This window comes from Fusarium redolens (genome assembly GCF_020744475.1).
Source record: "Fusarium redolens strain MPI-CAGE-AT-0023 chromosome Unknown BKA55scaffold_5, whole genome shotgun sequence".
Lineage (NCBI taxonomy): Eukaryota > Fungi > Ascomycota > Sordariomycetes > Hypocreales > Nectriaceae > Fusarium > Fusarium redolens.
In genome coordinates, this window is record NW_025763668.1 from 207,126 (window position 1) to 219,901 (window position 12,776).

At 46.5% G+C, this 12,776-nt stretch overlaps 7 protein-coding genes across 7 annotated transcripts; 1 reads left to right on the forward strand and 6 right to left on the reverse strand.

The window, feature by feature from the left end:
• Positions 1-226: 226 nt before the first annotated feature.
• BKA55DRAFT_609605 (uncharacterized protein) lies at positions 227-1,628 on the reverse strand. The gene is made up of 2 exons (XM_046196636.1): positions 1,285-1,628; positions 227-1,233 (listed from the first exon to the last, which is right to left on the reverse strand). The coding sequence occupies exons 1-2, from the start codon at positions 1,590-1,592 to the stop codon at positions 318-320; spliced, it is 1,224 nt and encodes a 407-aa protein (XP_046051596.1). The 5' UTR covers positions 1,593-1,628; the 3' UTR covers positions 227-317.
• Positions 1,629-2,435: 807 nt separating this feature from the next.
• Positions 2,436-3,635, reverse strand: BKA55DRAFT_687183 (uncharacterized protein; the record flags this gene model as incomplete). Its single annotated transcript, XM_046199028.1, has 2 exons — positions 2,436-2,983; positions 3,032-3,635. The coding sequence occupies 2 exons, from the start codon at positions 3,633-3,635 to the stop codon at positions 2,436-2,438; spliced, it is 1,152 nt and encodes a 383-aa protein (XP_046051597.1).
• A 1,216-nt stretch (positions 3,636-4,851) lies between these two features.
• Positions 4,852-5,730, reverse strand: BKA55DRAFT_591720 (uncharacterized protein; the record flags this gene model as incomplete). The annotated part of the gene is made up of 1 exon (XM_046195291.1): positions 4,852-5,730. One exon carries the CDS (start codon positions 5,728-5,730, stop codon positions 4,852-4,854), a length of 879 nt encoding a protein of 292 aa, XP_046051598.1.
• A 514-nt stretch (positions 5,731-6,244) lies between these two features.
• BKA55DRAFT_506319 (uncharacterized protein) lies at positions 6,245-8,026 on the reverse strand (the record flags this gene model as incomplete). Its single annotated transcript, XM_046187259.1, has 2 exons — positions 6,245-6,741; positions 6,874-8,026. The coding sequence occupies 2 exons, from the start codon at positions 8,024-8,026 to the stop codon at positions 6,245-6,247; spliced, it is 1,650 nt and encodes a 549-aa protein (XP_046051599.1).
• A 1,594-nt stretch (positions 8,027-9,620) lies between these two features.
• On the forward strand, positions 9,621-10,070 carry BKA55DRAFT_536605 (uncharacterized protein; the record flags this gene model as incomplete). The annotated part of the gene is made up of 1 exon (XM_046189846.1): positions 9,621-10,070. One exon carries the CDS (start codon positions 9,621-9,623, stop codon positions 10,068-10,070), a length of 450 nt encoding a protein of 149 aa, XP_046051600.1.
• Positions 10,071-10,243: 173 nt separating this feature from the next.
• On the reverse strand, positions 10,244-11,343 carry BKA55DRAFT_638517 (uncharacterized protein). Its single transcript, XM_046197074.1, has 2 exons — positions 10,914-11,343; positions 10,244-10,865 (listed from the first exon to the last, which is right to left on the reverse strand). Exons 1-2 carry the CDS (start codon positions 10,992-10,994, stop codon positions 10,422-10,424), a joined length of 525 nt encoding a protein of 174 aa, XP_046051601.1. The 5' UTR covers positions 10,995-11,343; the 3' UTR covers positions 10,244-10,421.
• A 285-nt stretch (positions 11,344-11,628) lies between these two features.
• On the reverse strand, positions 11,629-12,601 carry BKA55DRAFT_673314 (short-chain dehydrogenase; the record flags this gene model as incomplete). Its single annotated transcript, XM_046198023.1, has 3 exons — positions 11,629-11,923; positions 11,988-12,537; positions 12,595-12,601. 3 exons carry the CDS (start codon positions 12,599-12,601, stop codon positions 11,629-11,631), a joined length of 852 nt encoding a protein of 283 aa, XP_046051602.1.
• Positions 12,602-12,776: the final 175 nt, after the last annotated feature.

Here is a 12,776-nt window from a genome sequence, read left to right on the forward strand (position 1 = left end):
CCAAAGCATGTCCGCAGTCTACAGCTTAGATTCTGATGGTTATTACGCCATCAAGGTTCTGATTCAAGACACACAACCCCGTGACCAAGGCCTTGCCTCTATAAGCCTTGATGTCCAACTGATCCCTTCATGTGTGTGTTACCTCGACGATGACGATGGTTTACTGTTTCTTGAACATAATAACTTCAAACAGCAGCAAGTAATGATACTTTTCTTAAATATGAATCCTTATTATTGAGCCGTTCTGGGAACTATCTTCTACCTCCAAAAAGCCACGGCAAGTCTTTTCCCAGAGTGCAAGCTCTGTAATAGTCCCTTTATCTAGGTGTTAAGGCCTTGGCCTCGAAATGCCCCCGGATGAGCTTCAGGTACGCTTCCATCCACTGATCATTGGCAAAGGCTTGGTGGTCCTGATATTTCAAAAGGCCTTGGAACACGCTGGCAACATCTGACAACAACAGGTCCGCAATAAGCGTACGCCCGTTGTCGTCACTTCCCACTTCCTTTTCAGAAGCCTCCAACATTTCTTTGTATTCTTTGAGTTTTGGCTCTGTTCTCCTGATGCGTTCTAGTTCAGCTGGTCTGGCCTCAACACATCCTGGGGGCTCTCGGTCCAGCCCTGTCGAGACAGGATACTGAGCGACAACCTCAACAGGTGCCGCCATAACGCTGCCAAAGCCGATGACTCCGACAATCTGGAATTCTCCATCCACAAGAAGTTTATGGCTTCCAAACTTGCGATTCACAAGGCCGTAGGAGTCTTTGCTAGAACTACTTTCGCTGTACAGAGACATAAGATGTCTGAACAGAATTGGATTCGCAAATGAAGAGCTTGTCTTGACATCAGGAGATGCGTCACGTACACAGACATGAAGAGCGTGATTTGAGAGGTCGTTATAATACTCCATTGAGGACTTCCAAGGCCCTTTGCCGGTCGTTGGATCTGGGCCGATGAAGAACTCGGATGTTTGTTCATCTTGATAAAGGCTCCCAATCTGATCGAACGTGAAGGAAGATATGGTTGCCTGAATCTCGGCCATTCGCTTCCTGAAATTCTGGTCCTGGTCTGGCGTGCCGAACAGATCACCTTCGCATTCATTTGTGAGGCGCAAACTTTTGGCAGTCACTCCGTCGATATAATCCATCAGAATATACGGGGCGCCAACACGGTTGCTGGGGTCAACGGCAACGCTGTAGGAATGGACTACTGGGACGGGAACAGAAGTTTTGGCCCTTTTTGTTTGTTTTAGCAAAGCTCCAAGCCCGTTGCTACAGTGAGCTCACTTCAAGAACTTCATACTAGCAACTTCCACCTTGAGCGTACTGGCCACATCGGGCCCTTCGCGGTCGCCGAAGAGATCCTTCAACTTTGAAAGCCTCACCTTGGCAATCCAACTGGTGCCATCGGTGAAATCAAGGCGGCGAACGATGTCAGAGTAGCCAAAGGTAAAGCCTTGTTGGAACTTGCAGGGAATTCCATCGCGGAGGTTTGAGGCAATCGATTCAAGGTGATGCCAGTTGGCTGCTCTAAACCCTGTCGAGATTATTGCTTGGCATCGGATCACCTGATTTATATCAAATTGTTCACTCATGTTGAGGGGAGAGGGTGTAGGTGAGCGGTGGTGAAGATGCGATAGATATCAGCAGTAGAGGTAGTCGGGCCATCAGCCTTGCCGCCTGACTCTCGCGCCGCGAGTTAATCCGGCCCCGCAGTATGTACTTAAATGTAGCACCTGCCGGAGGTGAGGTGTCCTTGGCCAATTGGGTGCTATGTGCCCTACAAGTCACTGTAGAACAAATACCAACCAACCGACATGGCTGTTATTCCAAGACACACTCAAAAGCGATGCGTGGTATCACGAGATAGATTTAGAACCTGACAAACAGATGCTATAGCAGCTTGACTCTAGCTCTAAACGATGGGAAAAAATACAGTAACTTGAGTGAGTGCCTATTTCTTCTAGCTGACTGTATAGTAACAGCGAATGTCCTATAAACATACGCATCTCTCTGAGCTCTTACTCATCTCTCCACGAACTTCGACTGCCTCCATATCTACGTGTCTCGTTTGCAGCTATCACAGCTACAATCCAATTGGGCCAAATGCACATTCTTGCTATTTCGATCCACCATCAGGCCCCAAAGTAGAAACATCATGAGGCTAACAGCGCTCGATTATCGAATCCGTGGTCTACCATCGACGTAAAACATTAGACTCACGGTCTTATCTTAGATAGGGGATTTCGAGGCAGAACTCACGAGCTTGTTGCCAAGATACGACCAAGGCACTTTATGCTCCCAAACTCCGCGCATCCAGGTATTCTGGCTGGGGCAGTTGTGAAACTGTCCTACCGCATCCGGAGTATAGACGCATGTTGGAGTGTAAGACTGCAGAAATATTTGGCCGTCAGCCGCTGAAGTTAAGGGAATAAGGGCTAGCCAGGGGTTCTCACAGTACAGCTCATCGTGAACGCAGTCCCATCAAAGAACGGCTGATTCCCAGCACAAGCATCAGATCCAAGGAACAAGGCCTCGGCTGTAAGCCAGCCCTTCTGAAGCGTAGTATACCACATCTCAGTGAACCGCCAACCACAATCATCAACCTTTCCAAACGAGTACGTATTCCCATCGTGAAACCAATACTGATCACACACGTTATTGGAGTCGAGACCAGTGCAGTTGACAAGCTTATCGAGTGCGCTTGAAGCCATTTGAGCCGGGTCAGTGCTGTACTGCTTGGTCAAGAAGATGCCGTTTGCTTGCAACGAGCTGCTGTAGATATAATTGACCAGGTTCTTGTAAATGCCGTCCATCTGAGCAGCCAAGGAAGTCAAACTACGCTGGCTGAATCCTCCCTCCTTGGTGAGCGCAAGAAACTGCGTAACGTTTGCTTGAGCAGTCTTGATAGCCGTACTAAGCGTGCCCTGGTAATCCTTAACCTGACTAGACAGTGAGGCAGAGAGATCTGCGATCTGCATCGACTCTTAGAGGTAATTGTTGGAGTTCTTATTGCCGAGCCAGGTTATGATACCGCCGCCTTGAGCTGCAAGGCCTTGAATTCCAACGAGAATAAGCTTCGCTTGCCAGTTTCCCAAAAGCTCCTCAGAAGCTCCAAACTCGCCGACGGTAGCGCCGAGAATAATGGCAATCAGATTCTTGCTGACTTCTGCTTCCTCAGGCGGATTCACGGTGTAAACGATATCACCGATTTGGCCAGCCGCAAGTGAGACGGAGTTACTAAGAGCCTGGCTATACTGAGTGAAGAACTGATGAATGGCGTAAATGGCCCAGAGCGCATAGAACTGCTGCTGAGAGTCAAAGGCCCCATTAGTGTCGATAGGCGGACAGGTACCAACGGCTATTTCATCACAGGTGGGACCGGGATATCTGTTGTTTTTGAGGAAACACTGGGCAAAGCCGAGAGTTCTGCAAGAGGCTTCGTTGGCGGTCCACCAGTCGACCAGATATTTTTCAACTTCGAGCTCGATCCAGCATTCTGGGACGAGGGCAGTTGACGCTTTGGGTGCGCACTTGGGAAGGGATTTAAGGGCTCCGGTTGTGCTATTCTGGGCGACCGTGCCGGTGAGAAACGGATTTCCCACGAGTAGAGTCGTGAGTAGAGAGAGACGAGGCATTACAAATAATACAACAATCTTGAAGCTGTTTTGGGGAGAGTGAATGATTGACTGAATTGGTCTGAAGATTCCTGTTTGTCTTATGACTGAACCAGCTACCTTTTATGAAGTACAAGAGAGCCGCTGAGTCATAATGATTAAATTACATAGGCGTTATCACGGATGCTCGGTGTTGTAATCATCATCCTTTGTCATTTTGAGTTTGTTCTAATAACAGATCATGATCAGATACATACAAATGAAGGGGTTATTTCATGTAATTATTTAAAGCTGGTGCTTGGACCATTTCACCAGCACGTGGACTTGAATGGTTGCATATTTGTGGACTTTTAAAGCCTTTTATACTTATCAGCAGCCCATAGTCAATATGAAACAGACAAAGCCGAATTGATTACCGAGGCCAACCTGATAATATCGGTGATAAGCTTAATATGCGACAAACCCAAAGTCTACATCAGTTGAATATGCCTAGTTCCTTCACCGATCGAAAGTTAGATACTCCGATGGTTCCGGTATCTGTGGTACCATGTCGCGCCGGTCAGTTCTTAAGTTATCTTCGGGTGAGACTTAGCTGATATATAAATTGCATACTCCGATCAAGCAGCGCAAGCTCAAACAGGTTAGCATCTGCATCATGCGCACTTTCAGTCCTCCATTTTACCTATTCTCCGCTGCTCTCCTCGGCTCACTCGAACCTGCCATAGCAGACCGAGACTGCTGCTACGTTTGGCAAGGCGACGAAGGTCTTGTGCAGCAACCTGCAAGATCGCAGGCTGGGGAACAGATACCGAATGTTCCGTCGATACCTCTGTCGTCGACAACGCGTGGCTCAAAGCGAATGCCACAGTCTCTTTCAAAGAGCCTAATGTGTTTCACTTTTCTTTCGGGGTGAATAATAACGACTGTGACTTTCTGGGCGATGATCAGGCTGCTCGCGCTTGGGACTCTTATCTCTTTGCGAGTTTTACGTATAAGACTCAGAAGAATGTTTGCCCTGATGGTGGTGTCTTTTAGGTATGCGGGCACTCGCAACGACTGGGTTGGGCACTGCTAACACGTTTCTATTAGAGCATATTTTATGTCTCCCACTTTTCAGATACGGTGCTGAGCTGCTCGAGCACTGGCCTTGAGGAAGGGTAAATCAGGTTTATAGGAATTGTTGAACTGTGTAAAAAGTTGAGAGATCACGGTTTTGAATAAACGTTCTGTTTTGATCTCATTCCTCTGCCGAATTACCTGCTGTTTCACTTCCAGCCCACAGCTCTCGTGCGTTGTCCCGAAATAGCCCATTCCTCAGCTCCGCCTTTCCTTCTGTTAAGTCAAGTACATGGGACGTCCAAGGCTTGATATCTAGTCCCTCAAATCTAGTGTGCGGCCAATCTGATGCATAAGCTAGTCGAGATGGTGCTTCTCTGAAGAGTTCAAGGATAACAGGATCAAGGTCAGTGTATAAGGGCCCTGGAGCGTGAGAAAGGCGATAGACGGCGGACACCTTCACCCAAGTGTTACTTCGTTGTAGCAGACGCAGCATCGAGTCAAAACCAGTCAGAGTGTGCGGGTAGAGAGCACTCCCAGAAGTATCAGACTTTGGGATCTCTGGGTGGCCAAGATGGTCGATAACGACCTTGACTCCCAAGGTAGGAATCACGGACTCGATACTGGGTATGTCTTTCATCGCGATATAAATCTGCAAAACCCAGGAAAAAGGTCGGATGGCATCTGCATACTGCGTCATCATTTCTTTGAGCTGTTTGGCAGGCGGTGTATCACCAGACGACTGAAAGTTCAATCGTACACCACGCACGCCCAGGTCGTTCCATTCCCGGAGTTGTGCAGCTGATGTGTTGGCGACGTCAAATACAACAACACCGAGGGCCCTGTCTGGGCCGAATGCCTTGATAGTGTCAATGAGGAGGGTGTTGTCATCGCCGTAGACAGATGGCTGTATCAGAACCATGTGTGAACAGCCGATCCGAGTTTCTTCGATGGTGGCATCCCAGGCTGTGTATGTACCGAACTCGTATGAGCCTGGAAGAGGGGGGAAACGAACTGGGGCCAAGACGTGGAGGTGCGAATCCCAGGAGCCATTTGGCATCCAGCTGTCGGGCTTGGAGTCGCATACGTTTGAAGAAGAGGTGGCCCGGGCCAGGACCGGGTAGAGAAACAAATAACGTAAAATAAATAAATAAGTCGGGATGTTTCTAAGATTGTACGTAGTGAACATAGTGAGGTGATGAAGCGGTGACCTCGGGATCGTAGGATCCTAGATGCGCGAGTTATTAAATATGCATCAGTCAGCGTTGCAATGACCCACGCAAACTCATTATCCCAAGCCCGAGCAGTGGCCCGTTGCCGTCAAATAGAGTTGATCTTGGCGGGGGATCTTCACGGTAGTTGATGACGGGGTCCAGATTTGTCCCCGGCTAGCCCGGGTTCTTCTTGTGCACCGCGGCACCAAGGGTGCTAAGGAAATTGAGGTCTCTGTTAGACTTACTCCATGAATAGATCACTTCAATACTATTTCAAGCTTGATTGTGATATCTTATCGACTGATTAATATAGTATATTCCGTATGCTGGCTTAAAATTGACCAGGAAGTTTTTCGTTCTCTATCTATCTATTTCTCCACCACTCCCAAACACCTCTCTCGATCGGCAAGCATGGTCCTTCTTACAAACCGAAATCTCACATACTTCCTTCCACCATGTGCTCGCGTATGGTATCACGCGTATAACAGGCTGTCCATTCTCATCCAAGAAGCGGGAAAAATAGAATCCGCAGGGATCGTCACTTTCACTTTCTCCATCCACGTTGCTCACCCAAAGCCACCTGGAGGACGGTGGTATATACCCATTCTCTTCCCTCCCTCGCTCCTCCATCACCACGGTACCAAGCTCTCCCTGGGCGAGAAACTGAGGATCCCAAGCACCTTCTTGCCAGGTCACACCTTGGATGAGATAAAGCGCCTCCATTCGGACATCGTGGACTCGACAGAGGCGAACGATGGCGGATAAAGGAAGAAGAATACCCTCGCCCAGGGTGATATGACGGGGAACGCCGTTGCGCACCTGCTCCTTCAACCACTCGGTGCAACTGTCGAGCAAAACTCTAAGTGTCTCCTCGTACTTATCATAAGACAAGTCACACGGGACAAGACAACAATCCAGCTGGATCTCCGCTATAATGCAGTGTATCTCTAATAGCTTCAGGCGGTGAAGATGCTCGCTGTCCAGGTTACTCTTAAGATAGGCCCGAATCACTTCACCCCACGACAGAGCTTGCTTGTATAGGATTTTACCACGTTGATGAAATGACTTGATGAATTCCGTGTCGCTTGACGTCACTACATCATGGGCCTGCCCTATATACGCCATCATAGCGCTGTTAAACAATCTCCACCGACCAAGAAGTGACTTTGGTAAATCTACACCAAATACTGGCGGTTCGGTGGCCGAGACTGTTTTTATCTGCATGTAGATTGGTATGGCGGATATGATTTGGCGGGAGTATTGACACATCATGGAGAAGCAGAGGAAGGTATGTTGAACCGAGGTGATTTCATCCTTACTGCCTTCAGTGCACCTTTTCTGTGCAAGATGTTCGTTTAGCAGAGCGGTCACACTTTTCAGTATGCTGTCCACCGACCGATGATTCCCCTGCAAGATCTCATACAAGGCCATCAGAATTGTCATGACTGTCATGGTCCGTACAGAAACGTGAGCTGGGTCGACATTTAATCGCTCACGGAGACCCTGAACACCTTTGAGGTAATGCTTTAGTGAAGCAGCGTGGTTTCTATTTTTCACACTGCTTGGGCCCCAGGCTTTGAGAGGTGAAGGTCTCGATTGGACAATGGACTGTTTCGTCTCCCGGGCGTCATCGGCGATGGCAAGGGTTAGTGCGCCAAGTGCTAGTACTAGCTGACGGATGGAGTCATCCTGGTGTACGCCAGTAAGAATCGTGCCCTCGCAGAAATCCATGTAAAAGCTTCCAGAAAGATCTGGGGCCACGTGATATCGAAAGGCATCAAGGTACGGTACACTGTGGCCATCAAGCTCTGGGAGCGTTGATGGAGCGAGAGGTAAGAACTTTATCGGTACAACCTGAGCCGGGAGAGCAGTCTCTGGCTTCGTGACTGATAGGGCCTCTTGAGTCTCATAGCCGTCGCAGACGAAATCTCCTCGGATACACCGAGCACATGCTGGCTTGCCCTCATCACACTTGACGCGGCGTGTCTTGCAGGTCAAGCAACCACTGCGGACTTTAGGCCTGCTGGCTCGGTAAAACCGCTGCTTGGATCGGGCGTTTCGTCTCGGCGCCAGTTGGACAGGGGCAAGCAAGGGCCCAGGTCCATCTGCAGGAACGAGGGGACGAGAATGATTGGTCGCCATGATGAGTGAGGAGGTACTGCAGTCTCAACGGGTCAATGATTACCTAGCAGGATTCTTATATCGGGACATGGTAGAGTCAGCAATTTAGGGCTGAAAACTAACGGAGAGTTCCGGTCAGTTTCTGGACTAGTCATGTGGGGTTGTCAGTTTGTCATCTTTGGAGAAAGATCTTTTGTATCTAGCAAATCATTGGTGTAAATTGTTGGCTTCAGCCTCATATCAGTATTAGTCAGGTCAGCTCGCCGCCTGGAACCAAGATGGAATCAAGGAATTTTATGACCGTTTTGGAAGATTCCAAAGACACCTCGCTTGTGGTACCCGAGCTTGGTCTGACAAAGGTACTAGCGTTGCACGAAGGAGCAAGAAACTACAGCTCGTCCTAAGCCAGTAGATAAGCTGTTCTTATCCGGCCAATCACCTGTTCGACCTCGTAAACCCACTTTCAATGCTCAGTCATGACAGATACTGATAAATCAGAAATGCATAAGAACCTTCCGTTTCTATTTATTAACATTTAATTAAATCTGTTCCCACTATATGTTCTTGTCCAAAGCTAGGTGCTAAAAGACTTACTCTTTATATTTAACATTATATGTAAAGCCGACGCTAAGGCAATGAATTAAAGTAGCCCTTGCTTCCGAGAGTGTTAACAGGGAGATTCCTTTAGAGATATAAGTCGAGCGAGAATTTATTGCTTGGCGTGAAAAGGACTACATGTATAGGGATAAGAACTTCCTCTGGGAGCAAATTACATAAAGACTTGCTTAGTATGAAAAATTTATAATCCACCATGCTATTACACGAACCTTTTTCTTAAATTCTGTAGGTAAGTAATATAATACTTAATCTTAAAGTAAATAAAAAGAAAATAGTTTATGTATTAAAGTTTATAACTTTTTATTAAACTTAATTTCTTTTATTTTAAGATTTTATTACTTTTAAATTAAAATTAAAAAATAAGTATCTTATTAAGTCTAAGAGTCTATAGATATTTAAATCACTAATAGAAGTTTTTAAGTTATAATAATCTACTAATTAATATTATTACCACTTTTTATATTAATTTATTAATAGGTATGTAAAATTTTATACTTAGAATTTATTAATATTCGCTTATTCCTTAAATAAAAGATCGGCAGCGAACTTCCTATAGTTAGAAGATAAGGGAGCTAGAATATAATATAACAAAGAGTAGAGACAAAATGTGGCTTAGAACAAAGAGAAAAGAGTTACGGTTGAAGTAGTAGCACCCTTCTCGAATGTATTAGACCGTGAACAGCCCGTCTAGCTGCACATAGCTGTACTGCTACGTATGTATCAAAGAACATACTATATTCTGTTTTAATTTAAAAGAACAAAACCACTATGTTCTTATCTAATGCAGAGTTCTAAGTAACTAGTAGCTATGATAAATTCTATAAAATTCTTTATTTAAATAACTTCTCTGCAAAAGCTGTCTCCTGTTTCATCTATCCTCAACCACTGCGGTATCTCTATGCCCCTTCACCCTCTTTCCTCTCCTATATTTTCCTTTTTTCCTGTCTGTTGAAAGATTTATAAGATATCAACGGAACACCACGTGGTTTCCATCATTATGCCTCGATCATTTGATCCATATGCTCGTGGACGTCAGTTCCAGCGCTTCCACAAGGACCATGCCGAGCTGCTTTACACGCTCAGAGAAGAGGACTGGTATTGGATTATTCAAATATGCTCACTGAAAGCTGCTAACCTTGACGAGGAAAGATACCCGGTTAAGTGGACTAGTTGCAAAAGGTCTATGACTAGTGCGCTGTATCGCTGGCGTATGTTCATGAGAGATAAACATCCTTACAAGGGTACCAGGATTCGCGGACGTCAAGAAAGAAAGACTAAACTGCGTCGGATTGCCGAGAGGCATATCAAATCTAATTTTAACTCTGGAGGAAAGGAGACAGATCAAAAGGAAACCACAAAGATGAATCGGAAAGCTGAGGGACACATCAACTACAGATGTAGTTCTGAAGAAGAGGGCATTGACTACGGTGATTCCGAGAGTGAATGATGGAGATTGCTGCTAGAAACTGTCAGCACAATTCTGTGACTTTCGAAACTGGCATCTCAGGGTTCAGGTTGTAAGAAGGACCATGCCCAGATTCCGAGAGAGGTGTTTCAATGTTCTGAAATATTCTGAGGGTGTTAAGATAGATGCAAAATAGAATCTTAGAATTATGCGTTCTTGGCCACGTATCGGATATAGCTATTTCGCGAGACGATATTGATTCCGGGCTAATAGTACAAAAAAATAACCCTTCGTATGAAAACTGTCTTAATTCAACGGATGTGTAATTCCATGCATCAGTCTCCCGTCTTCATTCAAAGCTGCTCAAGTCTAGCGCCATTCAAAGCCTCGTAGTCAAAGATCAAAGTAACAGATATTAGTACGGTACTTGTTCCCAGAGTGAGTAAGGAAAGATGGCCCGCAAGTCAAAGTCTGTGATTTTCCATTGAGCACACTCCCTTGAACCCTAAGATTCTGTCCACTACCAGATTGAATCTGGAAAGCAAGCGTGTTGCCAAATCTCAGCGTCTGAGGACATCCGAACCTCTGACAGAAGTTCTTCAGCTGTGCGTTGGGGCACTCATCTCCGCCACTCATCCCAGTAGGACTCTTGGAAGAGCCATCAGCTCCTGTGGCAAGGGCCCAAGGACCACAACCAATACCGGGGATGTTGCCGCCGATAGGAGGGACAATGGTTGAAAAGTAGCCGATCTCGAGGTTGATCTTTGCGGCCTCTGCTGTGGTGGCCGCGAGGGTGAGGATCATGGCGAGACTTGGGAGGTGCATGATCGAGATTCTCTTGAGATGATTAGCTTTCAGTCTTTCCGGTCGAGTAGAATGACAAACAATAGAGGTTTTCGGAGTAATGACTAAAAGTGCTAGGTGAATGGAGCTGGTGTCGGGCGGAAGAACGAAGAAAACTAACATCTCATGTGTTCTCAACGGCCTTTTATAGCCGTCTAGACCTCTATCGTGTTTTGCTCTTTTCTTGCTCTCGATTCAGCGGAAGGAATAGACCGAGATGAAGCGGCCGACTTAGCATCATGCCAAGCTTCAAAAATGCTTGCATGAGACAGGTCCCCGAGAGTGTAGAGCATGTTGTGTACTCTGCATAAGGTCCACTTTGGAGACGACACAGCCCATTATGGAGAATTACTCAATCGGCTACTACACTATCTTTGCACTTCTAAATCGCACCTTCAACCAGGCGATGCTGAAGATCCGGTCATGCTGGAGATTGGAAGACTGTCCGAGTAGACTGAAGCATTCGGTTGACAGTCGGGATATATATAGAAACTTTTAATAAATGGTAACGCTGTTGAGATAGATATGAGGAGGTGAATTCAATAATATTGACCGGCTGACTCAACTGCATTGTCAGCATTTGACACGGTTATGTAATGATGCCAAGCCTCGGTTCGGCTCGATGCATCTCAAGAATCCAATAACAAAGGAAAGACTAGAAGAAAAAGAGGGACTCGGAACAATAGTTCACTGCAGCTAAACTTCAGCTTATAATTTATTATCCGTGTGCCAGGTGTTCTAGACCCTTTCTCTCATATCACAACAGGCCCACTTCAAAGCTAAAGCTCTGCCCAACCGCCCCTTCACTAACTCTCCAACAGACCTCTGCTTTTCCAGCATCCTGCGCCCAAGCCGTAACAAGCTCGGGGTCTTTAGGAACTTCACAGTCATTCATAAAAACACCATTAGGTACATCTAGTTCCAAAGGAGTTGTTAAACCAGTTGCGCAACCTCCTTCAGAAGTCTTGGTGAGCGTCTCATTTGCTTCTTCAAGACTCCTTCCCACGATCTCCTGTGTCATAACCATCAGCGTTTCGAGTTTCAAATTGGTTCTACATGCCACTGTCCTTATTGCCTGGGTGCACGGCAAAGGATTGAAGCCCCTTTTGGCCATACCGCCTGTTGAGCGCCACAGAGAAGAGGACCTGCGCTCCTTTGGATTTAGCATACGCCTCCGTAGGGTTGTACTTCTGTGGGTCGATGTTGTTGAAGTGAGGCTCCTGGAAGGTTGGCTGGCAGTGCTGGTGTCCAAGGCTCGAAATGTTGACGATTTTTGGGCAAGACGAGGTGAATAATCGTGGCATGAGCATGTTGGTGAGAAGAAAGTGCGAGAGATGATTGATTGCAAATTGACTCTCAAATCCATCCGGCGTGCGTACAAGATCATTCGTGATGACACCAGCGTTGTTGAACAGCGCGTCGATTGTAGTGACGTCTCTGTCGGCAAGGATGGTGTCAGCAGCCTTGCGAACGTTTGCCATAAATTCGAAGTCTGTTTCGACGAACTTGACACTGACTGAAGCATTGATGTCGTGAATCTTGTCAATGACAGATTGATACTTCGTCTTGGAGCGGTCGAGAAGGATGAGGATACGGGGAGATGCGGTGGCAGGGCGTAGGCGGTTGCTGAACCTATGCCATGGGGGTGGAGGACCAGTAATGTCAACTAGACAGGTAAATGGCTAATGCATAGATCATCAAGTCAATCACTGCGAGCACATACATTTCATGTCTTGAACACGGTCTTACAAGGCTGCAGCAACCTCTTACCCAGTCATAGCTCTATTCAAATGAAATGATTATAATAACATTACTCGCAGGTAATATTCTTGAATACTGAATAGCTGTTTGGTTTCGTCTGTTTAGGCATTATCGATTATTTATACTGATCTCTGAAAAGCTTGT

Excerpts from the sequence above, each read along its gene's own strand:
- BKA55DRAFT_609605 (XM_046196636.1), bottom strand. The coding sequence starts at position 1,592 with ATGAGTGAACAATTTGATATAAATCAGGTGATCCGATGCCAAGCAATA. Across the intron at positions 1,234-1,284 it reads GCTAGTATGAAGTTCTTGAA|GGCCAAAACTTCTGTTCCCG; the intron begins GTGAGCTCACTG and ends ACAAACAAAAAG.
- BKA55DRAFT_638517 (XM_046197074.1), bottom strand. The coding sequence starts at position 10,994 with ATGTTAGTTTTCTTCGTTCTTCCGCCCGACACCAGCTCCATTCACCTA. Across the intron at positions 10,866-10,913 it reads TTACTCCGAAAACCTCTATT|AGAATCTCGATCATGCACCT; the intron begins GTTTGTCATTCT and ends AATCATCTCAAG.